The sequence below is a fragment of the Procambarus clarkii genome, chromosome 75, assembly GCF_040958095.1.
Source record: "Procambarus clarkii isolate CNS0578487 chromosome 75, FALCON_Pclarkii_2.0, whole genome shotgun sequence".
NCBI lineage: Eukaryota > Metazoa > Arthropoda > Malacostraca > Decapoda > Cambaridae > Procambarus > Procambarus clarkii.
The window spans coordinates 27610864-27636557 of NC_091224.1; the positions used below are offsets into that span (position 1 = coordinate 27610864).

Below are 25694 nucleotides of genomic sequence, written 5' to 3' on the forward strand. Positions count from 1 at the left end.
TGCACTGTTTTGCAGGCTGTCTCGGGCGTTGTTTCGCTCCGGGCCAGCTCATGAGCAGCTTGAGCCATTTTCCGGAGGGATCCCTGGGATTGTTGATGCCTGTTTGGCTTGGTCGGGGGTGTATCTTGTGTCTAGTTGTGGCTCTCTGTCATTGCCTGCGTGCCGCAGCCTCTGTGGCCCTGGTTGCTCTTCGCATTGCCTGGGTTCCCTTCATCCTTGTTCCAGGGTTCGGGTCTCCCAGGTTGTCTGCGGGGGTCGTTTGGTGTTGCCAGTTGTCTTGCTTTCGGGTCTCGGGCCCGTGGTTTCCGCCTCCCGGGTTGTCCCTCTTTTGTCCTTGTTTTTGAGCAATTAGCTCCGGGAAGCCGAAGGAGCTCCCTCCAGAAAACCAACGTTGAATGTAATGAAACCCCATTTTCTGGGTGAGACCTGGAGGCTCCCCGGCATCCCTCCCTCCCTCCCTCCAGTCAGCAGTTCTTTTCGCATGTTTTGACATCTAGGCTAAGGACTGACCGGCGGGGCGTCTGGCACTCTCCCTTCACCCTCCCAGGGAGGGGGCGTTGCGAAGACGGCGGCACTTTTGTAACAAGATGACGTCATGCTCGTTTGATCGTTTTTCTTCATGGAGAGTTCTATCCTCTCGTTCGGTATTTAGTAGCATTTCTTCACTAGAATGGGAGGATATTTTGGGGAACCTGTCATTCTGGGTGCCCGATTCAGTTGATGGCAGACATGGAATACTTCTAAACTATATATAAAGTGTCTCTATAGGTCATTGCTCCTTGCACCTCTCTGAGGGGGCCAGGTTCTGGCTCATGGTCCCCCCGGTAGACCTAGAACTCCATGTACATTGACTGATGCCCAAAGCTTATACATCCGTATCAGCCGGATAGCTCCAGGAAACCTCCAGGTCTCGCCCAGAAAATGGCATTTCATTACATTCAACACTGGTTTTTTAACTTTCAGAGAGGTGACGTATGCGATGACTCAGACAGCTGCTTAGACGATTCATTGATAGAGGTGAAAAAAGGTAAATACAATAAATTAAATGTGTTTCATGGAATTAAGTTGCAGGGGAGGTGATGTTCTGTTGTAGTCATTATGTTCATAATCTAAGTTTACCTACTGGATTGTGCTGGCTGAGAAAATTCATTTTGCAAAAAAGCACAGGCCGGGAAAACACCAATTTAGATTTCGTACTATTCAAAATGCACGAGCTGTAGGTTGCGTACGAAATGGACTCCTCGGACCACCAAAGAGAGGCAGCCATCTTGAAAAAAACATTTCCCTAAGGCTGCTGGCTGGATCAGTTCTGAATGAGCAACCATGTGGGTGGCACACTCCCAATCCCCTGTCGGACGCGGTGTTGAAAGATCACTCATCACTGGTGAAATTCAAACCATATTGTTTGAGGAACATAATGGTCATGATATTGATGAAGCTAGGCACAATAAGGACCTAACATAAGGGTCTGATACAAGTGATGCAGCACCAATGAGAACGATACAGCGAGCGAATCCAGTAGTAGCCGAGCGCCACCCATGTCCACTCATGTCATCTCCAATTTATATAGATGATACAATAGATGAATTGTGTTCTGGGTTCATTGATGATGCATCTGATACAAGTAGGATAGATGAACAGTGTGTTAGTGGCTTCCATGTGGTGTTTATTGCCAGCGTTGGTGATGGCAATATAAGGAGCACTGATGAATTCGCGAGGGAGGACTGTGATAATTTTGTAATACACAAACCACAATTAGATGATGTTGATGTTGCACCCACTTTCCCATATACAGGTGAAGATATGAGTGATTCCAGGACAGAATTTTGTCATTGAGCTTTTCCTAGATCTTTCCAAGAATACCTGGATTTTCTCAATGCTACCTTATAAACCGATCTTTTCAAGAATATCTGAATCTCTTCAGAATACTGAGTCTTTTCAATCGTACCTTACAAATTGATCTTTTGTTATAATCTTTTCAAGACTACCTTACACTTCTCAAGCTACATACAGAGCACCACTTGGTTTCCAAACCCCTTGGGGACGAGACCCGTCGGTTAACATGTAAGTTCGTAAACTAGAAATAAATGGGAAAAAATAAACTAGAAATGTAAAAAAAAAAATTACAAAAAATTTATGGAAAAAACTCTAGGTGAAAACATCGACAGGTTCATAGCGTAAATGCAACCGTATTTTGTTTGTACTCACCAATAAGTGAAGTATGAAGTCCTGATCCGCTTTATAAAAGTCCTTAATTGTTCCTAGCTGATTATTAAGATGTCTGGCAAACATCCTCTGGATGTTTCCTGCCAGCCTGCAGGAACATCCTGCCAGCCTGCCAGCCAGCCTGCCTGCATGCCAGCCTGCATGCCAGCCAGTCTGCCAGCCTGCCTGCCAGCCTGCCTGCCTGCCTGCCTGCCTGCCTGCCTCACTCTCTGCCATCCTGCTAACGGGTCGAGTGTGTTAGGCTTAAAATTCAGGAGTGAGCCGGTCTCTCCCCCACCACCCCCACCACCGACAAACCTCCCCCCCCCCCCCCTACATCCCATACTCTCTTCAAGGTCACGCGGTTCAACCACATGACTATCCCTGCCTCCCTCTCTGCCTGCCATCCAGCCTGCCTCCCCCTCTGCCTGCCATCCAGCATGCCTCCCTCTCTGCCTGCTATCCAGCATGCCTCCCTCTCTGCCTGCTATCTAGCCTGCCTCCCTCTCTGCCTGCCTCCCTCTCTGCCTGCCATCCAGCCTGCCTTCCCCTCTGCCTGCCATCCAGCATGCCTCCCTCTCTGCCTGCTATCCAGCATGCCTCCCTCTCTGCCTGCTATCTAGCCTGCCTCCCTCTCTGCCTGCCATCCAGCCTGCCTCCCTCTTTGCCTGCCATCCAGCCTGCCTCCCCCTCTGCCTGCCATCCAGCCTGCCTCCCCCTCTGCCTGCCATCCAGCCTGCCTCCCTCTCTGCCTGCCATCCAGCATGCCTCCCTCTCTGCCTGCCATCCAGCATGCCTCCCTCTCTGCCTGCCATCCAGCCTGCCTCCCTCTGCCTGCTTGCCATCCAGCCTGCCTCCCTCTGCCTGCTTGCCATCCAGCCTGCCTCCCTCTGCCTGCTTGCCATCCAGCCTGCCTCCCTCTGCCTGCCTGCCATATCCAGCTTGCCTCCCTCTCTGCCGGCCATATCCAGCCTGCCTCCCTCTCTGACGGCCATATCCAGCCTGCCTCCCTCTCTGCCGGCCATATCCAGCCTGCCTCCCTCCCTCTCTGCCGGCCATATCCAGCCTGCCTCCCTCTCTGCCGGCCATATCCAGCCTGCCTCCCTCTCTGCCGGCCATATCCAGCCTGCCTCCCTCCCTCTCTGCCGGCCATATCCAGCCTGCCTCCCTCCCTCTCTGCCGGCCATATCCAGCCTGCCTCCCTCTCTGCCGGCCATATCCAGCCTGCCTCCCTCTCTGCCGGCCATATCCAGCCTGCCTCCCCCCTCTCTGCCGGCCAAATCCAGCCTGCCTCCCCCCCTCTCTGCCGGCCATATCCAGCCTGCCTCCCCCCCTCTCTGCCGGCCATATCCAGCCTGCCTCCCTCCCTCTCTGCCGGCCATATCCAGCCTGCCTCCCTCCCTCTCTGCCGGCCATATCCAGCCTGCCTCCCTCCCTCTCTGCCGGCCATATCCAGCCTGCCTCCCTCCCTCTCTGCCGGCCATATCCAGCCTGCCTCCCTCCCTCTCTGCCGGCCATATCCAGCCTGCCTCCCTCCCTCTCTGCCGGCCATATCCAGCCTGCCTCCCTCCCTCTCTGCCGGCCATATCCAGCCTGCCTCCCTCCCTCTCTGCCGGCCATATCCAGCCTGCCTCCCTCCCTCTCTGCCGGCCATATCCAGCCTGCCTCCCTCCCTCTCTGCCGGCCATATCCAGCCTGCCTCCCTCCCTCTCTGCCGGCCATATCCAGCCTGCCTCCCTCCCTCTCTGCCGGCCATATCCAGCCTGCCTCCCTCCCTCTCTGCCGGCCATATCCAGCCTGCCTCCCTCCCTCTCTGCCGGCCATATCCAGCCTGCCTCCCTCCCTCTCTGCCGGCCATATCCAGCCTGCCTCCCTCCCTCTCTGCCGGCCATATCCAGCCTGCCTCCCTCCCTCTCTGCCGGCCATATCCAGCCTGCCTCCCTCCCTCTCTGCCGGCCATATCCAGCCTGCCTCCCTCCCTCTCTGCCGGCCATATCCAGCCTGCCTCCCTCCCTCTCTGCCGGCCATATCCAGCCTGCCTCCCTCCCTCTCTGCCGGCCATATCCAGCCTGCCTCCCTCCCTCTCTGCCGGCCATATCCAGCCTGCCTCCCTCCCTCTCTGCCGGCCATATCCAGCCTGCCTCCCTCCCTCTCTGCCGGCCATATCCAGCCTGCCTCCCTCCCTCTCTGCCGGCCATATCCAGCCTGCCTCCCTCCCTCTCTGCCGGCCATATCCAGCCTGCCTCCCTCCCTCTCTCTCTGCCGGCCATATCCAGCCTGCCTCCCTCCCTCTCTCTCTGCCGGCCATATCCAGCCTGCCTCCCTCCCTCCCTCTCTGCCGGCCATATCCAGCCTGCCTCCCTCCCTCCCTCTCTGCCGGCCATATCCAGCCTGCCTCCCTCCCTCCCTCTCTGCCGGCCATATCCAGCCTGCCTCCCTCCCTCCCTCTCTGCCGGCCATATCCAGCCTGCCTCCCTCCCTCCCTCTCTGCCGGCCATATCCAGCCTGCCTCCCTCCCTCCCTCTCTGCCGGCCATATCCAGCCTGCCTCCCTCCCTCCCTCTCTGCCGGCCATATCCAGCCTGCCTCCCTCCCTCTGCCGGCCATATCCAGCCTGCCTCCCTCCCTCCCTCTCTGCCGGCCATATCCAGCCTGCCTCCCTCCCTCCCTCTCTGCCGGCCATATCCAGCCTGCCTCCCTCCCTCCCTCTCTGCCGGCCATATCCAGCCTGCCTCCCTCCCTCCCTCTCTGCCGGCCATATCCAGCCTGCCTCCCTCCCTCCCTCTCTGCCGGCCATATCCAGCCTGCCTCCCTCCCTCCCTCTCTGCCGGCCATATCCAGCCTGCCTCCCTCCCTCCCTCTCTGCGGTACATTCAAGAAACAAATCTGGGTCACAGGTTTGTCGAGTATGGTTAGGCTTACGGAGTCAGCCGGTCCCTCCCCCACCACCGACACCCCCCCTCCAACCCATTCACACACACACACACACACACACACACACACACACACACACACACACACACAATTATAGACCTGTATCATTGACAAGTGTAATAGTGAAAGTATTGGAAAAGCTAATCAAAACTAAATGGGTAGAACACCTGGAGAGAAATGATATAATATCAGACAGACAGTATGGTTTTCGATCAGGAAGATCCTGTGTATCGAATTTACTCAGTTTCTATGATCGGGCCACAGAGATATTACAGGAAAGAGATGGCTGGGTTGACTGCATCTATCTGGACCTAAAAAAGGCTTTCGACAGAGTTCCACATAAGAGGTTGTTCTGGAAACTGGAAAATATTGGAGGGGTGACAGGTAAGCTTCTATCATGGATGAAAAATTTTCTGACTGATAGAAAAATGAGGGCAGTAATCAGAGGCAATGTATCGGAATGGAGAAATGTCACAAGTGGAGTACCACAGGGTTCAGTTCTTGCACCAGTGATGTTTATTGTGTACATAAATGATCTACCAGTTGGTATACAGAATTATATGAACATGTTTGCTGATGATGCTAAGATAATAGGAAGGATAAGAAATTTAGATGATTGTCATGCCCTTCAAGAAGACCTGGACAAAATAAGTATATGGAGCACCACCTGGCAAATGGAATTTAATGTTAATAAATGTCATGTTATGGAATGTGGAATAGGAGAACATAGACCCCATACAACCTATATATTATGTGAGAAATCTTTAAAGAATTCTGATAAAGAAAGAGATCTAGGGGTGGTTCTAGATAGAAAACTATCACCTGAGGACCACATAAAGAATATTGTGCAAGGAGCCTATGCTATGCTTTCTAACTTCAGAATTGCATTTAAATACATGGATGGCGATATACTAAAGAAATTGTTCATGACTTTTGTTAGGCCAAAGCTAGAATATGCAGCTGTTGTGTGGTGCCCATATCTTAAGAAGCACATCAACAAACTGGAAAAGGTGCAAAGACATGCTACGAAGTGGCTCCCAGAACTGAAGGGCAAGAGCTACGAGGAGAGGTTGGAAGCATTAAACATGCCAAAACTAGAAGACAGAAGAAAAAGAGGTGATATGATCACTACGTACAAAATAGTAACAGGAATTGATAAAATCGACAGACCTGGCACTTCAAGAACAAGAGGTCATAGATTTAAACTAGCTAAACACAGATGCCGAAGAAATATAAGAAAATTCACCTTCGCAAATAGAGTGATAGACGGTTGGAACAAGTTAAGTGAGAAGGTGGTGGAGGCCAAGACCGTCAGTAGTTTCAAAGCGTTATATGACAGAGTGCTGGGAAGACGGGACACCACGAGCGTAGCTCTCATCCTGTAACTACACTTAGGTAATTACACTTAGGTAATTACACACACACACACACACTCTCTCTCTCTCTCTCTCTCAAAGGTCACATGGTTCACCTCAACATCCATACATCCTTTCCTGCCTGCCTGCCTTCTTCCCAGCCTGCCAGCCAGCCAGCCAGCCAGCCAGCCAGCCAGCCAGCCTGCCTGCCTGCCTGCCAGTCAGCCATCCAGCCTGCCTGCCTGCCAGCCTGCCTGCCTGCCTGCCAGCCTGCCTGCCTGCCTGCCTTCATTCCTTCCTTCCTTCCTTCCTTCCTTCCTGCCTGCCTGCCTGCCTGCCTGCCTGCCTGCCTGCCTGCCTGCCTGCCTTCCTGCCTTCCTGCCTGCCTTCCTTCCTTCCTGCCTTCCTTCCTTCCTGCCTGCCTGCCTTCCTTCCTGCCTGCCTGCCTTCCTGCCTGCCTTCCTTCCTTCCTGCCTGCCTTCCTTCCTTCCTTCCTTCCTTCCTGCCTGCCTGCCTGCCTTCCTGCCTGCCTGCCTTCCTGCCTTCCTGCCTGCCTTCCTTCCTGCCTGCCTTCCTTCCTTCCTGCCTTCCTTCCTTCCTGCCTTCCTGCCTTCCTTCCTGCCTGCCTGCCTTCCTGCCTGCCTTCCTTCCTTCCTGCCTGCCTGCCTTCCTTCCTTCCTTCCTTCCTTCCTTCCTTCCTTCCTTCCTTCCTTCCTTCCTGCCTGCCTGCCTGCCTGCCTGCCTGCCAGCCAGCCAGCCAGCCAGCCAGCCAGCCAGCCAGCCAGCCAGCCAGCCAGCCAGCCTCCCTCCCTCCCTCCCTCCCTCCCTCCCTCCCTCCCTCCCTTCCTTCCTTCCTTTCTCACTGATTCTCCCCTCTCTCTCATACTGCCTCCCATCTAAGCTCCCCCATCCATCCAACCACCAGTCAGCCATCACTGATGCAGTGCGTGCATTTGGAGCCAACATGGTGCACAGATGTTTCTTGATTGTGCAGATATGTAAATCAAAAGCACAGAATGAACATTCCAGCCTCATGACAATTCAAAACAATAGAAATAATAGGCCGTGAATCTGTGAAGTCACAGTGGGCAAACTGGACCATCTCCCACCCATCACCACAGGCTGGCCTGACACTTGGCGGACCCCTTGGGTTGGGGAGCATGACTCCCCAACCCCAATCGGGAAACTGGAAGTTTTCGGATAACTAAAGTTCGGAAACCAAGTGGTGCTCTGTACCACCTACAGGTACTAAAGCCAAGGGTGAACATCAGTGCGTGATTTGCAAGCACACAGAACGAAGAAACAGGAAGCGAAAATCTGTTTGTAATTGTTGCATCGTCTTACCCCAGGTGGGGAGTGTTATTGACTAGGGAGGGCGCACTGCAACCGGTACAGCTTGCACACGTGGCGGCCAATGATTCTCTCTGGCTGCCAGTTTATTTGTTGTGTGTCTTCGGGGGTTTTGTTTTTCTTTTCAGAATTTTCACTTTTTAACGGAGTACATCTGCCTAGCTTCTTACTAGGCAAGCCTAGGTTGTGTTGGTCCTCCTCCTCTGTTGCCCCTGAAGTTTCATGGCTGCTACTGGTGGTCAATTTGTCTGATGACAGACAGGGTTCTACCAGCTTAGTTAGTCCCAGTGCCTTGGCTTCCCATAGGGCTTACTCACCCTATGGGCTCCTGAAAAAACCCAGTTGGCTCAGGGGTACTATGGATGTGTGTTCCAAGTCGTCATCTCATCTTGTGCGAAATTGAAAATTGTTCGTGCCCCCTGCCTCAGGGAGACGATCATCCATACTGCCTCCGTCATGCTGCCTGTTGGGTCGGTTAAGTTACACCTACAACCAAGAATTTTGTGCGACTTGTTCCCCGCTTGTGCTTCAGTTTGCCCATTCCTTATCTGATGATCTCAGGGATCAGGTGGCAGCTGTGTTGCATGCTTGATTCTTCTTATTGCAACGGCCCGGGTTGGTTGTCCAGTTGGAGGCCCCGAGGCAGCCCCACTTGAGTTTTAGGGACCAGGATTTGGGGGCATTGGTTGCTTCGACCTTGGTTCAGTCCATGCCCCCGCTTCCTTCCCTGGTGGGCATGGTTTGCCCTGCTCCTTTCCCCCCCCTGCTTCCGGCTTTACACCATCTGAGGGTTTCCGAGTCAGGGCGGGGCTTAGCTTAGGATGAGGCTTGGGTGGCTTCAGGTTTTGCCCCTTCCAATTTGGGTGTGGAGGCGGATGAGCCCGAATTTCCCACCGAGGCTTCTGGGTCGACCCAGCAGACTCCCTTCTTCGAAGCTTTTCCCGTGGACTCTACATTTTCTTCTGGGGTGATGGGTGTCAATGAGGGCTATGCCCCAGGGCCTGTGTCAGGGGTTCCTGGGAATAATGGGGAGTCCTCTTGGAGCGCTTGGGCTCCTTTTGACCCTGCTTGGGCCCCTTGTGTCTTCTGGGCAGGGTATATTGCTGCAAGGGAGGAGGTTTTCATACCTCGTTCTCTTTATGAATTTGAGTTAAGTGCGGCTGCCCCCTGGGTTTGTTTTCAGGTGCCCTTGGGATCCTCGGATTTGTCCTTCCGGAGGTTACCTACTTCTTGGATTTCCCCTGGGGTGGTTCGGGAGGCCCTTGGTGCATACAGGCAGCAAGTGTAGGTGTGGGCATAATGTGTGGCAGCAAGTGTAGGTGTAGATATGATGCCAGGCAACAAGTGAAGATGTAGGAATACCTCCCACGAGACCCAGTTTACACCTCTGTCATGGATCCGACTTTGTTTTGAGTTCAGTTCTTCTCCCTCGTATTGGGTGTGTTATGAGGTTCCAGAGTCTTCCTGGGTGGCAGACTGCCCCTTCTCTCTAGAAGCTTGGTGTGACTATTGTTAAACCTGCACGCTTGAGTGGCAAGATGCCTCTTCGGCGCTGGTCATCTTCTTGAGGCTCGCTCGAGTTCCTCAGTGAGTGCCTCATCGCCCTTGTGCTTCCTCATCATGTAGGTCTGGTGCAGTTGTATGCTCAGGTCCCCACTCTTTCTGCTGCTTTGGCTGATGACCTTCAGACTTGCGGTCATTTGACCTCAGTCTTGCGCTTCTTCAGTCTTCTGGAGCTGTCTTCGGATTGGCTTTCGGAGGATGTGGGATGAAGCCAAAGTCTATCTGTACCTGGTGCAATAATAGCGAAGTTTCATTGTGTACCATGGACTGCTTCGTCGATTATTACTCACTTCCGAAGTACTGAGTGTGTAATATAGTGTGTTACTGTGTAAATAGTGTGTGAACCTGTACATATTGTAATTTTAGTGAATTTTTAACAAGTAATTTTGCGACAATATACATTTATTGTGGACACATTACTGATACATGTATCACAGTTCTATGGAACATTATGAACCTTCTACTATATACATATTGTAAAGGACACAAATACGCATCATATACGACAAAAAAAAAAAACACATTGGAAATACATAGAACAAATAATTTAAAATATAGCTGTGGCAACTCGCGGTGCTTGAATGGTGCACGCGACCGCCTCTGGGAGCTTCACGCACGGGCGACCAGCCCGTGACACCCCCTTCTCCACGTCCCCACAGCCAAAGTAAGTGGAATTTTTTAGTTTTTTTTACATATACATGTTCAGGGAAGGGAATTTATTACTTTACAAAGATTAAACAAATTTGTGAACACTTGATTTTATGAGCACACGGGGAATGTCACAATAAACCTGGCGCATCACAGTGGCTAAGTGGGTAGTCTCGTAAACAGAAGTTGGGTCACCTGTGCCATCAGGAACCATGCGCTCAGTCGACCCATGTATGTATCAACAAAAGTAACAAGTCGAGGCAAAGGTCGTAACCCGGTTTGAATTTTCCAACGAAATTGGGGTCGTAACCCGAAAAATTCATAATTAGGGGCATTCGTAAGTTGAGGTTCCACTGTATTTGCAAAATTTTATTAACTGAAGATACCTATTTTTAATCACAAATGTTTTTCCTATTTAATAACAAAATTTGATTAAAATTTGCATTTCTCATTTTGCAATGTTTTCAACCACAAAGGTGTAATGCATTTCACTTTTATCTTCCAACAGAGGCAATAAAAGTTGAATGTTGGGGAGATAATGATGATGGCTACTATGATATGTGTGTTGGAGATGACAGGGATGATAGCAAAGATTCGCTCCACATTAATGAGAACTCGGCAGGCACGACACAGTAAACAATAACAATTGTAACCAGGTGAGAAGTTATAAAGTTTGAATGTATTCATATACTTTGGTCTGAACTTCCATCTTTTTCATGCATATATTACATCATTAATAGTGTAGTACTGCACTACAGTACTTGAAGGAATTATTGTTGGGTTTGTCTTTCTTGTAAGGGCTGTCTCTTGGGTGGTATAATAGTTTCCTTGAAGAACATGTCATAAAATATGTGAACAGTTCCATGGACTTGGAAAAAATAATGTATTCAATGTAGCGAAATGCCCTTTTCTGGGAGATCCTCAGTCGCTCCGGGAGTTTATCTCTGGTACCACCAAGACTTAGCCCAACACACCAGGCCTCTGAGGCCCATCTGTTACCTGCCAGGAGCCAGAACCAGAATCTGGCTCACTCAATGAGGTGAGGGATGCAGTGGGTTTCATACAAAAAAAAAAAAAAAAAAAAATATTTCTTAAAAGAAAATAGGCACCACTAGGTAAACTTTCTGATAATTTTTACACTCCTGAATATTTTCATGCTCTGTCCATGCTATGTTCTTCAGTAAAATAATGCCAATTTTGATATGAAGGTTTTCTGGAGGAGCTGCTTTTTGGTTCATTTTTCCCATATTTTCTGGGAGGAGCCCCCTTCGGCTCCCCAGAGCTATCCAGGCTGATATGGATATTATTTGACTTTGGCATCAGTCAGTGTGAATGGAGTTCATGGGCCTACCGGGGACCACGAGCCAGAACCAGGCTCTCCTCAGAGAGGGGGCCCAGGTTCCCCTTGGAACCTAACTCCATTGCACCAGGAGCAATGGCCTATAGAAATGTACATGTGATTTGGAGCATTCTATGTCTGCCATCGACCAGGCCAGGGACCCAGACAGGTAAGCGCCCAAAACAACCCTTCCCCCCCCCCCCGTATTCTCGTTAACACAACTACTGAAAGCTAAACGAGTGGACAGAACTCCCCAAATGAAAACGATGTTACACGGCATGTGTGACATGCTCCTTGCCGGGGAGGGAGGCCCAGATTTTTCAGGCCGACTATCCACACCCCAGTTCTCGGCTGATGTGGCTTGGTGTCAGTCGTGTGACTCCAGCTCCTGAATTGTTGTCTTAGTGCTGTGCCTTGGGTTTGGTGCTGTCTCCACGGTGATGCGTGAGCTGGGAGTAAATTCACAGGTGCTCAGGTTGCATGTGCTTAGGGTTCCCTTCCCTAAGTGCCCTGTAAGTACCCCACCTTGGGGCTTGGGGTTATCTTCCACAAGGTACCTTGGGTCTACCTCTGCTGGGTCTTTTGCTGCTTGGTGATTGGTTGCACTAAGTGTGCTTTTTTTTTTTCTCCCTTGTTTACCTTTGGGTAAGAGGTAGGTTGCACTGGTAGGGGCACAGGGTACTGCACAGCTAGTTTTCACCTATCATAGCGGCCGACTCTGTTCCACCTGGGTACGTTGTCCACTTGTGGGGGTTTTTCTTTTGTTTTTGTTTGTGCCTGGTGGGGTGGGGGCTCCAAAGCATCTGATGGCTTCAGGATTGGAGCAGGGTTTAGTTAGTTTTGAGACTCGGGCAGTCTCAGAGGATGCCTCTTCTTTGGTGGCGAGGGAGGTATTCGAGTCGGTTACTCCGGCCATGGCTTCGGGGTCTGACCAGTGGGCTGCTTCTTCTCTTGCCTTTTCAGCTGCCCCGGCTTTTTCTTTTGAAACCGGGGCCTTTGAGGACAACTCGGCCCCGGGTCTTGGTGTGGAGGTTCCCGGTGCCGGGGAGGGGATGGTGTGGGGGGCCTTGGGGCCTCGTTGGACCCCGCCTGGGTTTTTCTACCCTCCGAGCGGGGCTTATTGTTACAAGGAGTGGGGTTTTCACCCCCCCCCCTTCCAGGTACGAGTTGGATATATGGTGTCAGCCCCTCCCCGAGTTCGGTTTCAAGTCCCTTCAGGTCCGTCGGTTCCGTCTTTCTGGGGCGTTTTCGGCTTCCAGCATCCCACTTTTTGAGGTATGGGAGGCCATTACAGCTTACCTCCTGCCTGACCCACATTACACCTCTATTATGAATCCATCTACTTTCAGGTTTGGGTCTTCGTCTCCTTACTGGGTTCAATATGGAGTTCCGGAGTTGTCCTGGCTTGTGGACTGCCCGTTGTTTTCTTTGGATGCTTGGCATACCTTCTGTCGTATCCACACGCACGAGTGGCGCGAGGCGCTGACGGTGGTCCAGGTTTTCATGGGGGCGAATTTGAGCTCCTCAGTGTGTTATTGTGCAATTGCACGTGCAGGTTCCTTCCCTTTTGGCTGCCCTGGTCACCAAGGACTTGCACACTCGTGGCCTGTTGACTTCGGTCTTGCACTTTTTTTCCCTCTTGGTGCTGTCTTCGGATTGGCTTCAGGAGGATGTGGAGGTTCTTGGCACAAGTCTGGTGCCTTGGTCTCAGCGGAACGTACGTTGTGTGTGCTGTTGAATCTGTATGCGCCGATCCTGCGGGATGCAGTTCCCTGTTTTTCGCTTTGCGTCTCGCGTGTCAGCAGGTGTTGCTGGCTTCCTCTATGGAATCCACTTGGGCCCTGGCTCTTAGGATTTTATCGCCTTTTTGTCCTTTGCTGTTTGTGGAGTCTGCGGTTGCGCAGTTTTTGCAGGCAGCTTCATCTACTTGCCGTCCAATATCCGACTTGTTGGTTCTCTGGGGTCCCCTGGGGCTCCTGGGGATTCCTTCTCGAAGTGGTCATGCCAGGGCTTGCAGTTCCGTTCAGCACAAGGCGGGGGGGGGGGAGTAAAGCCTTGGCAAAAAATTATAGGCCAGTTGCACTAACATCACACATAATAAAAGGTTTTGAAAGTGATTAGGAATCAAATTTCTAGTTTTATGGAAAATAATGAGCTACACAACCCAGGACAACATGGATTTAGAGCGGGAAGATCCTGTCTGTCACAGTTACTCAATCACTATGACAAAATCATAGAAGATCTAGAAGAAAAGCAAAATGCAGATGTAGTATACACAGACTTTGCAAAGGCACTCGACAAATGTGATCATGGAGTGATTGCACACAAAATGAGGTCAATGGGAATAACTGGTAAAGTGGGACGCTGGATACTGAATTTCCTGTCGAGCAGAACACAAAGAGTAATAGTCAATCAAATAAAATCAAGTCCAAGCACAGTTAAAAGCTCTGTACCTCAAGGTACAGTCCTTGCACCACTGCTGTTCCTTATTCTCATATCAGATATAGATAAAAATACAAGTCACAGCTTTGTGTCATCCTTTGCAGTTGACACAAAAATATCAGCATGAAAATTACCTCTGCTGAAGACATGGAAAAATTACAAGAAGATATCAACAAAGTTTTCGATTGGGCAGCAGAAAATAAGATGATGTTTAACAGCGATAAATTCCAGGTACAGCAAAAATGAGGACCTGAAACATAATACAGGGTACAAAACACATATCAAATCTGCCCATAATAGGTAAACAGCATGTAAAGGATTTGGGAATAATGATGTCCGACGATGTAACGTTTCAGGAGCATAACCAAGCAAATATTGCGTCGGCCAGAAAAATGATAGGATGGATTACGAGAACTTTCAAATCCAGGGATCCCTTCACGATATTGTACTCTTCAAGTCACTGGTGTTGTCCCGTCTCGAGCACTGCTCAGTACTCACTTCCCCCTTCAGAGCAGGAGAGATTGCTGAAATTGAGGGAATACAGAGAACATATACAGCACGCATAGATGCGATAAAGCACCTAAATTATTGGGATCATCTCACAGCTCTCCAAATGTACTCATTAGAAAGGAGACGAGAGAGATATCAAATAATATACACATGGAAAATACTGGAGGGCCAGGCCCCAAATCTACACAGTAAAATAACAACTTACTGGAGTGATCGATATGGAAGAAAATGCAGAATAGAACCAGTGAAGAGCAGAGGTGCCATAGGCACAATCAGAGAACACTGTATAAACATCAGAGGTCCGCGGCTGTTCAACGTCCTCCCAGCGAGCATCAGAAATATTGCCGGAACAACCGTGGACATCTTCAAAAGAAAACTAGACTTTTTTCTAAAAGACGTTCCGGACCAACTGGGCTAGTGGACCAAACTCTCACAAGTCAAGCCTGGCCTCGAACCGGGCTTGGGGAGTGGAAGAATTTCCAGAATCCCATCAACCAGGTAGGTTGCTGGTACCAGTTTCGGAGCCGGTGCCGCCTTCAGACCCATCTTCATCTGGTCGGCGTAGTGTTCGCTCTGCGCGGAGGGCAGGTTCTCTTAAGGAGGCATCGGGTCTTTTGCGGTTCATCCCATTGATGGAGCGATGGAGGGGAGGTTTGCTCTGTTCACTCACGCCTGGTCTCACAATTTGTGGCCTTTTCAGGTCGTTTCCGAAGACCTGGAGATGGTGTTGGGGGGCCCTGACCTCCTTTGGGGGGTTCAGGACTGGCAGGGCAGGCCTCTTCTCCTGCGCTCTGTCAGGTCATCTCGGAGTGGGTGCGCTTAGGCGTGGTCGAAATGACGACGTCCCTTCGATGGGTTTACCGTCTGTGCGGATCTGAGGGTCATTCTGGACTTGTCCTGTCTGAATCCCTAGGTCTCTTACCCCCCCCTCCTTTCGGATGACTATTCTGTCCCAGGTCCGGATTCTGTTGGAGCCGGGCACTTGGACGGTGTCCCTGGACCTCAAGGACGCATATTGGCATGTTCTGGTTCATCTGGGGTTCAGGGACTGGCTCAGGTTTGTTGTGGGGCATCTCGGTTACCGCTTTCGTTGCCTTCTATTCGGTTTGAATCTGGCCCCTCGCATGTTTGCATGCCTTACTCGGGTCGTGGTGGCCCGCCTGCATCTGTTAGGGGTTCGGTGCTGGCCTACCTCAATGACTGGCTGGTATGGGCTCCGAGCCCGTCCGCGTATCTTTTCGCCAGGGATTTGGTTCTTTCACAGCTCGCCGGGTTCAGATTTCTGGTGAACTGGAGGAAGTCCCATCTGGTTCCCTCCCAGGTTCGAACTTGGTTGGGTTCTTGTAATTATCCAAGTCTAATTACCTAAGTGTAGTTACAGGATGAGAGCTATGCTTGTGGTGTCCCGTCTTCCCAGCACTCTTTGTCATATAACGCTTTGAAACTACCGACGGTCTTGGCCTCCACCACCTTCTCTCCTAACTTGTTCCAACCGTCTACCACTCTGTTTGCGAAAGTGAATTTTCTTATATTTCTTCGGCATCTGTGTTTAGCTAGTTTAAATCTATGACCTCTTGTCTTCCCTATCGATTTTATCAATTCCTGTTACAATTTTGTATGTAGTGATCATATCGCCTCTTTTTTTTCTTCTGTCTTCTAGTTTTGTCATATTTAATACCTCTAACCTCTCCTCGTAACTCTTGGTCTTCAGTTCTGGGAGCCACTTAGTAGCGTGTCTTTGCACCTTTTCCAGTTTGTTGATGTGCTTCTTAAGATATGGGCACCACACAACTGCTGCATATTCTAGATTTGGCCTAACAAAAGTTGTGAACAATTTCTTGAGTATATCGCCATCCATGTATTTAAAAGCAATTCTGAAGTTAGAAAGCGTGGCATAGGCTCCTCGCACAATATTCTTTATGTGGTCCTCAGGTGATAGTTTTCTATCTAGAACCACCCCTAGATCTCTTTCTTTATCAGAATTCTTTAAAGATTTCTCACATAATATATAGGTTGTGTGGGGTCTGTTCTCCTATTTCACATTCCATAACATGGCATTTATTAACATTAACACTTTAGTCCGGGCATGACGCAGCATTGCGTCATCCGTTTACTGTCGGTAATCTCGGTGATGATGCAATGCTGCGTCGTCCACTAAAATAATTGCCAAAAATCAGGTTTTTATCTGATTTTTGGGGGACTGTTTGGTAACTGTCAACAAGCCGAATGCAATCTGTGACTACAATACAAACATGAAAGGTGTTGATCACTTTGACCAAATGATCAAATATTATCACTTCATAAGGAAAACTCACAAATGGACGAAGAAAATGACCTTCTATTTTGTGCAAATGGCTATCTACAATGCTTATGTGATGTACAACTACTACACAAAAAATACTAAACTATAATACTAAATATACTAAAATACTAAATACTAAACATTTGTGGGCAGGAATTGGGAGTGTAGCTGGAAGGCGTCTGGGCGCTCACTCGCGGTTAACGCGTGGCCCGTCTTCAACTCGTCGGCGGGTGGAGCGTGACCAGGTTTTTTATTTTATATGCTAATATTCCTCTAGAGAATTCTATTGCGAACCCATTGATACCAAAATGAAAGACTTAGGACGAAAATTGAGGTGACCAGAGTGAAAAGAGTGAACACATTTTATCGCTTTTGCACGCTCCTGGGTAACTCGTTCGCACTTTCTCTGTTTTTCTGCGGGTAATTAGCCAGCTTTTGGAGTTCATATTCATTTAGTGCTGTAGAGAATTCTATTGCGAACACAATGATACCACCTTACCTTGAGGTGCTTCCAGGGCTTAGCGTCCCCGCGGCCCAGTCATTGACCAGGCCTCCTCCAAATTTAATCTTGTAGGACGAGAATTGAGGTGACAAAGTTGAAGAGAGTATACACTTTTCAGAATTAACGCGCGCTCCCGTGAAACATTGGGACCCAAATCGCACAGTTGAGGGTTGGCGCGCGGGGTACGCCAAAGTGTTAAATTCCATATACTTATGGAATTTATGTGCTCCATATACTTACTTTGTCCAGGTCATCTTGAAGGGCATGACAATCGTCTAAGTTTTTTATCCTTCCTATTATCTTAGCATCATCAGCAAACATGTTCATATAATTCTGTATACCAACTGGTAGATCATTTATGTAGACAATAAATATCACTGGTGCAAGAACTGAACCCTGTGGTACTCCACTTGTGACATTTCTCCAGTCTGATACATTGCCTCTGATCACTGCCCTCATTTTTCTATCAGTCAGAAAATTTTTCATCCATGTTAGAAGCTTACCTGTCACCCCTCCAATATTTTCCAGTTTCCAGAACAACCTCTTATGTGGAACTCTGTCGAAAGCCTTTTTTAGGTCCAGATAGATGCAGTCAACCCAACCATCTCTTTCCTGTAGTATCTCTGTTGCTCGATCATAGAAACTGAGTAAATTCGATACACAGGATCATCCAGATCGAAAACCATACTGTCTGTCTGATATTATATAATTTCTCTCCAGGTGTTCTACCCATTTAGTTTTAATTATTTTTTCCAATATTTTGACTATTACACTTGTCAATGATACAGGTTTATAATTAAAGGGGTCTTCCCTGCTTCCACTTTTGTAGATTGGAACTATGTTAGCCATTTTCCACACATCAGCTACAACTCCTGTAAACAGGGATGCCTGAAAAATCAGTTGAAGTGGAATGCTGAGCTCAGGTGCACATTCTCTCAGAACCCATGGTGAAACTCCATCTGGACCAACTGGTTTGTTCTTATTTAGCTCCTTGAGCATTTTTTCCACTTCGTCTCTAGACACCTCTATGTGCTCTATGTTGTTGTCTGGAATTCTTATTGTCTAGTTCCCTGAAGATTTCATTTTGTACAAACACACTTTGGAACTTTTCGTTTAATGTTTCACACATTTTCTTTTCATTTTCTGTGAATCTATTTCCCATTTTCAACCTCTGAATATTTTCCTTTACTTGCAATTTGTTGTTTATGAATTTATAGAATAGACCTGGTTCTGTTTTACATTTGTCTGCAATCCCTTTTTCAAAATTTCTTTCTGCCTCTCTCCTCACTGCCGTGTAGTTGTTTCTCGCATCTTTGTATCGCTGGTATGTTTGGGGGTTTGGCCTCTTCCTGTATTGATTCCATTTTTGTGTCTTTTGGTCTCTGGCCCTCTCGCAATTTCTGTTGAACCAATCCTGTTTCCTAGTTCTGCATCTCTGTTTTGGTATAAAAATTTTTGTGCCTTTATCATATATTTCACAAAACCTGACATACATCTCATTTACTTCCTTGCCTAGCAACAAGTCTGTCCAATTATACTCACTAAAAAATCTCTAAGGTTGCCATAATGTCCTCCCCTAAAGTCAGGTTTTTCAATTGCATCAACCTTCTTATTTTCTTCCAGATTATAATGCATTGCATACTTTATTCCCAAAAAGACATGGTCACTTTTACCCAAAGGAGGAAGGTACGGAATGTCAAATATTTCTTCCTCCATCCTGGTAAATATAAAATCTAGCATGGAGGGAATGTCCCCTTCCCTCATTGTTTAACATGTTGATACAAGCTTGTTTAACATATTGATACAAGAATGTTTCCAGGATGAGGTCTACAAATTTACAGGTCCAAAAGTCTTTTGTTTTAGCTTCATATGCTTCCCAGTCTTTGGATTTCAAGTTGAAGTCACCGACTATCAACAGTCGTGATCTGTCATTATCCGCTCTCGCCATGATCTCTCTCATTATTGTTATAAGACCTTCTCGTTTACTATTTAGCTCCTCCCTTGACCATGTGCTGCTTGGCAGTAGACTGTATGCATTTATGATCATTAGTTTATCATCCTCATGGCAGATCTCTAGTGCTATTATGTCAACTTCTTGTGGATTGGCAGTCATTATTTCGTTCACCTTTAGGTGAACTGGGAGCCGGGAGCCGGGAGCCGGTTGGCCGAGCAGACAGCACGCTGGACTTGTGATCCTGTGGTCCTGGGTTCGATCCCAGGTGCCGGCGAGAAACAATGGGCAGAGTTTCTTTGACCCTATGCCCCTGTTACCTAGCAGTAAAATAGGTACCTGGGTATTAGTCAGCTGTCACGGGCTGCTTCCTGGGGGTGGAGGCCTGGTCGAGGACCGGGCCGCGGGGACACTAAAAAAGCCCCGAAATCATCTCAAGATAACCTCAAGATAGGTGTTCTTTCACCAGCACAGCAACGCCACCGCCTTTCCTAATTTTTCTGTCCCGTCTCCAAATTGAGTACCCCCTTGGGAATATGACCTCGTTTAAAATAACCTTTTCAAGTTTTGTCTCCGTGAGTGCAACAATGTATGGTGTCTGCAGCTGTATTACATCACTTAACTCCAGTATCTTCGATTTCACTCCATCTATGTTGGTGTATGCAATCTTCAGGAACTGGTTCCCCCTCTTCTTATTCTTCACTTCCCCCTGTCCCTAATGATTTTGATGGTTTGCCTTATGTACCACTTTACTGGTCTGCCTACCCCTATCACTTTGTAGAAAAAAAATTGATTTCTTCTTCATTCCTGCTCTCATTTAAACGTTATGCCTCGGCGAGGTTCAGTTTCAGCTTCTCCCTATCTTCTTTTGAAAGATCTCGTCTTAACGGCCAAACTTTCCCATCCTCATCACTTTGTAATTTTCTAGCATTCCTAAGTACTTCTTCCAGCTGTTTGGCACCATTTAGGGTGATCCTCAAAGGCCGATCTTTCCCTTTTACATATCTGCCTATTTTCCTGTAGTCGCACACATTCTCTATGGTAGTAAGACCTTCCACGAAGCCAGCAATTTTATCTACTACTTTCGCTTCTTCTACAGCTCTTTCTGACCTAGATGTTATCTTCTTTTGCTTTGCACCCAAAAATTATCGGGTACTTACTCCGATCAACTGTGTTTTGCACCAATTTCGGGTTAGATGCCAATTCCTTTCTCACTTCCAGCCTAATTTTTGTTTTATCTTGGTTGCTGCAGTGTTTGACTTCCTTTACTGCTTCTTCAATTTTTCCTTCTCCTTGGCCACTTGTGCATAGGTGAGTTGCATATCTTTCTTGCACTGTTCTATACCCTGTGTAACTTCCCTCATCTGTGCTGACAAAAGCTGTTTCGTATGTTTAATTTCCTTACCTAACCTATTGTAGTCATTTATGTTTAAATTTACTTTAACGTCTTCCAAAGCTATTTTTAAGAGTTTATTTTCTTCTTCCATGGCTTTGCAATTTGTTTCCAATTGATTCTTATCCTTGCACATGTCTTTCACTAAACCCTCAAGACATAAAACTTTGCTATTTAAATGGTCATTACTTTCTTTCAATTTACTAATTATTTCTACATGAGAGTTCACTGTATTATCTAATTTTACCAACTTGTTATGTAGACTGGTTATATCAATGCTTTTTTCATTGAATTCAGCAAAATCAAGCTCTGTTTTGTATTTCCTCTTGCCGGCAGCCATCTTGAATGTTCTTCTTTGCACTGGAAACACTAGGGCAACTTTTTCTCATCCAATTTTTCACTTCAATTGGCACATAATTGTTATCTCACCTATTTTCAAAAGCACTATACCTTTGTTCTCTGGGACACCACTCACTATCATCAACCTGCACTACAATACTTAGGATTGTTGAAATATGCTGGAGCTCCTGTGATGCAAGTGTTGACCCTAGGGGTGTCACCTTTTGAATTCATAAAAATTTAAGAGTGTGAGGGATTTCTCGCGTTTTTCATCAAGCCCTGTTATATGGGAGAACTCGCGTGCATACACACACTCACACATTGTGTGTGTGCACTCGCGCACGGGCGTAGTGTATGCACTAGCTTTCCAATTTGCTTAAAATGTGGTTAGTATGTCTTGTCCAGAGGGTCCGCTTGTTTTCCTTGTACCCGACCAAAGATACCTGCTCTGAAGGGTTGTAGACTCCCTCTTCTATGAGCTGACTTATTGAGTCACCTTGCTTCTGGATAGTGCATGAGATTTATTTTCCCTTACAGGGCCTGTTGATGGGAAGGAAACAGCCATCTCAACTTACAACCATTGAAAAATTTAGATTGCAGTTATGCATGCTGAAGGACCTGCCTATATTTTGATCCTGCTCCTGTGGATGTTAGGGTCCTTGCACTTTAGCTGAAGGTATGCTTGGGTTACTTATGAAAATTTTGTGTCCTGCATTTGCTTACACCCTGCCCTCAGTGGTAATTGGAGGATGGGACTCAGTGTGTGCTTCGCAAAGATGCTTTCCCTGCACTCAACCTGCTTGCCTGTCTGTGTGGTGTTTCAAGTGGCCAGACTCCTTCGCCCCAGTGAGGGTGTATTATCTAGTATGTGTTTTTGTAAAAGTAAAAGCCACCATTGCAACTACAATTATGAGGAATCGTTTTTCATTTTAGGAAAGCACACGGTAGCGTACAAAAAAATACTGTACAGTACATTCATTTCCTTACAAACTGCTTTCACCTAACATCTAAATTCTTGCTTCCTGACTCAGTTGGTATGTCAACCCATCTTCTCATCCCACCTATGCAACCCTGAAATGCATTTGAATATACTCTTCACCAGTCTACATTCATCCAGTCATGCAACATGCCTAATCCATCTCATCATGCTGTCCTCTATCATGCTGTTTATTGATTTTGCAGTCCACATTTTTTTATGACATTTCCAATCCTTACGCAATCCTTAGGATGACTATCTCATTTTCCAAGAAGAAAACAACACTAGGAAAGAATGTATAGAATCTTCAGGCATCAACGACTACAATACCGTCAGAGAGAATGAAGGAAAATTCAATGTTGCTACCCATCTTCCTAAATATATGCTTGAAAAAATACATATTCAAACTCAAAATCCCTCGTGTTCCTGACCTCAATTCACCTTTATCTTCTGTAATGTTTCCTCATCACATTCTATGCAAAAGCTGTAAACATCTTTCAGGTTCTTTCTGTAGTCAAATTACAGTAACTAAAGAATTATTTTTTAAAGGAAATACAGTAGTGGAATACTGTATTGTATTGTATAAATATAAATGATAACAATTGCCTAGTATAATGTTTTGCCCATCACAGTTCATATTTTAACTGGCTATTTTCTTATCTAGGGACTCACCAGTCATCAGATGTCTCAAGCTGATGCTTGATAAATGTATCCTGACTAGAAGGTTGTGCTGGTGGAAGCGATTATCTCTTTGATGATGATTTATCTATTAAGTGAGCAGAAATGTTCTGCAGAAGGAAGCAATGATAACAGTGAACCAGTTATCATTGGTTCAATGGTGACTGGTTCACTGTTATCATTGAACCAATGCTCAGCACCTTCATGTTTATACTGTCATGCTAACTGCTACCATCAATAGTTTGTGGTGGGTTGTTTCTTCCCTCACCCCCCCAAAAAAATTATTATTTTGGTGAATCAATCTTTGGATGTTGAAATAATCAAAGGAATAGATAAATGTACCAAACTGGACATGTTTCATCTCTGGGTCTCATAGTAAAGTTATAGTAACATGTTAGTCATCTCACAACACACATTTTCCTGTCATTAAAAGCAAAGAAGTAGAATGATAGTATAAGACATGTGTAAGTTTTCCCCACATTTCCTGGTTAAATGTCACATAACTATTTATTTATGTCAAATGTCATAATGTCACAAAAAAGAAATGTCACATAACTATTTATTTACAAATCCACTCTGAAATTAGTTTTTTCAATGTTAAAAATAAATTTAATTGAAATCTTTTAACCATACTAAAATGTGAGTCAATAGTATTTCTTACACTACTACTGCTACAGTAGTTTCTCCCTTCCTGTGAGAATTGAGTTACCTCCTGAACCCAGGAATTGCTTGAAAATGATCTTGTATAATAGCAAAGTTGCATTTATTAAAATAATGAAGTGGATTGTGTAGAGGCAAGGCTACTGATAAATATCAATAATAGTCTAATTACTGTGTAAGATATCTTGTCAAGCAAGATGTTGGTGCATAAAATCTTTACTGTGCAAGATATGACATGCTGAATGTTTATGGTGCATAAATTCATTACTGTGTAAGATTCCTCTGTTGCCAAGTGATGATTGTGTTGAATTAGTCTCTGGCAAACATTTAGTTCAAACTGTTAGATTTTATTTAAACAACATAAGAACTTTATTTTTTGCCGATTGATTTTTGTATGGTATAACCTGTTTTGTTATTTGTTAAATATATGAAGTATCATATTCAACACAATACTCTAATTAACCACTGTGCTGCACCGGCTTTAATGGGGACATTTCCCCTGTGCGCCGAAAATAGTGTTCGCAAAAATTTTTATATTTGTAAAATTATCAATTCCCTTCCCTGTGCACATACATGTAAAAAAAATAATAAACAGCACTTACTTTGGATGTAGGGACATGGAGAAGGGGGCGTGTGACGTCATCATTTGCTGTGCACTCATGCGTGAAGCTCCCAGAGGCAGTCGCGCAGTCCATTCAAGCACCGCGGGTTGCCACAATTATATTTTCTACTATTTATTCTATGTACAGTATTTCCAATGCATTTTTTTTGTTTTTATGATCATATATGATGCACATTTGTGTCCTTTACAATCTCTATATAGTAGAACGTTCGTAATGTTCCATGGAACTGTGATACATGTGTCAGTAATGTGTCCACAATAAATGTTTGTCACAATATTACATGTTGAAAATTCACTAAAATTATAATATGTACAGTTTCACACACTACACACCAACATACTGTATTACACACTCGGTACTTGGCAAGTGTGTGATATTCAAAGAAGCAATCCATGAGACCATGACTTTGCACTCAACGCATATGGTACACATAGTAGTAGGCCGCCTCCGGTGGGAGAGACACACGATTAGTGAGGTCCGCGGAAATTCGTCAGTTTCTTGGGGCATTGAAGGAGTATAGAGGCTAGATCATAGTATTTGGCCTTTCGCAGTGTGTAGCTAGCAGAGTGCAACATAGCATAGTCATATCATTAGCGATAGTGCGAAGAAACCAAAGTGGAGCTAGTGGCATCACCGGTGCATATATAGTGTGGAGAACCGCGTGGAGTGACCTGACCTGACGGCCAGCGTGGGACGACCTGCCGTGGAACTGCCTGATTGTGTTTGTTGGGTGGTGACTGTGATCGGTGGTACAGTAAATTAGGGAACTGTAACACAACGATACAGTGACTGACTCCAGAGCTTTGTGTAGATAGAGAAGAACCGCCATCATCAATCTACTAGAACTTAGTGAATCACCAAGTGGGAAGCGACGACGGATCACCATCGTCATCCATACATTGCCATTACTCGTCTAGTTCTGTGAGTGGGAGGCTGTCTGGTAGGTACCCCTCTCTGGTCAATCACTCAGGTGTACATAGTGAGGTAAAATATTATCATTCTTGTTCAGGATATCATATAGATTTAAAATCTCAAAGTGGCTCATGTTAGGTAGAGGTTAACACTTACGGGAACTCGTGACACACGCATGCACGCAGGCACACGCAAAAACACACACACACAAACGTTCATTCAGGGAAGAAAGGATTAACACCTTTTACCAAAGGGGATAAGACCTCACTATACTCCACTCCCTCTCTTACCCCCCATCTGACCTGATCTGACCTGGTCGCCATCTCCGCCTCCCCCCAGTCCCCCGCCTCCCCCTTACACACACTCCCTACTCTCTCTCTTACCCCTCCCCACTCTCTCCCCCTCTCTCCCTCTCTCACTCCCACTCTCTCCCACTCTCTCCCACTCCCACTCGCTCGCTCTCTCTCTCTCTCTCTCTCTCTCTCTCTCTCTCTCTCTCTCTCTCTCTCTCTCTCTCTCTCTCTCTCTCTCTCTCTCTCTCCCCCCCCCCCCTCCCCCCCCCCTCCCCCTCTCCCTCTCCCTCCCCCCTCTCCCTCCCCCCTCTCCCTCCCCCCTCTCCCTCCCCCCTCTCCCTCCCCCCTCTCCCTCCCCCCCTCTCCCTCCCCCCCTCTCCCTCCCCCCCTCTCCCTCCCCCCCTCTCCCTCCCCCCCTCTCCCCCCATCCCCCCCCACCCCGCTCTGCCCTGCTGACAAATCCTATCACGGCACAACTAGGAACATGGTCAAGCATGACAGCCAGAGGTAACAGGGGAACAGGGAAAAGTCCAGGTGATAAAATGAAGGAAATGTTCGCCCAGTTTCTGGAGGACATCAAGAGTGAGATGCAGGAAATGAAGAATTAAATAAGCAACTTAAAAAGAGAGAGCTGACAGCAACAAAGGAGGAGATTAGAGCCCTCAAAGAGAACAGTATCGATGCTGAGACTCGGATGACCACCCAGGGAGCAGGTGGTAA

At 47.2% G+C, this 25694-nt stretch overlaps 1 protein-coding gene across 3 annotated transcripts in view; it reads left to right on the forward strand.

The window, feature by feature from the left end:
• LOC138356905 (uncharacterized) overlaps positions 1–23596 on the forward strand; it is a 122222-nt gene extending 98626 nt beyond the window's left edge. For 2 of the 3 annotated variants that reach the window (XM_069313424.1, XM_069313423.1), the window contains exons 5-7: positions 964–1027; positions 10563–10710; positions 22473–23596. In XM_069313424.1, the coding sequence (XP_069169525.1) occupies positions 964–1027; positions 10563–10690 (192 nt within the window). In that variant the 3' untranslated portion in view covers positions 10691–10710; positions 22473–23596. Of the gene's footprint in view, positions 1–963; positions 1028–10562; positions 10711–21369; positions 21509–22472 lie in introns of all 3 variants that reach the window. The other variant, XR_011224711.1, reaches the window with a different exon arrangement.
• Positions 23597–25694: the final 2098 nt, after the last annotated feature.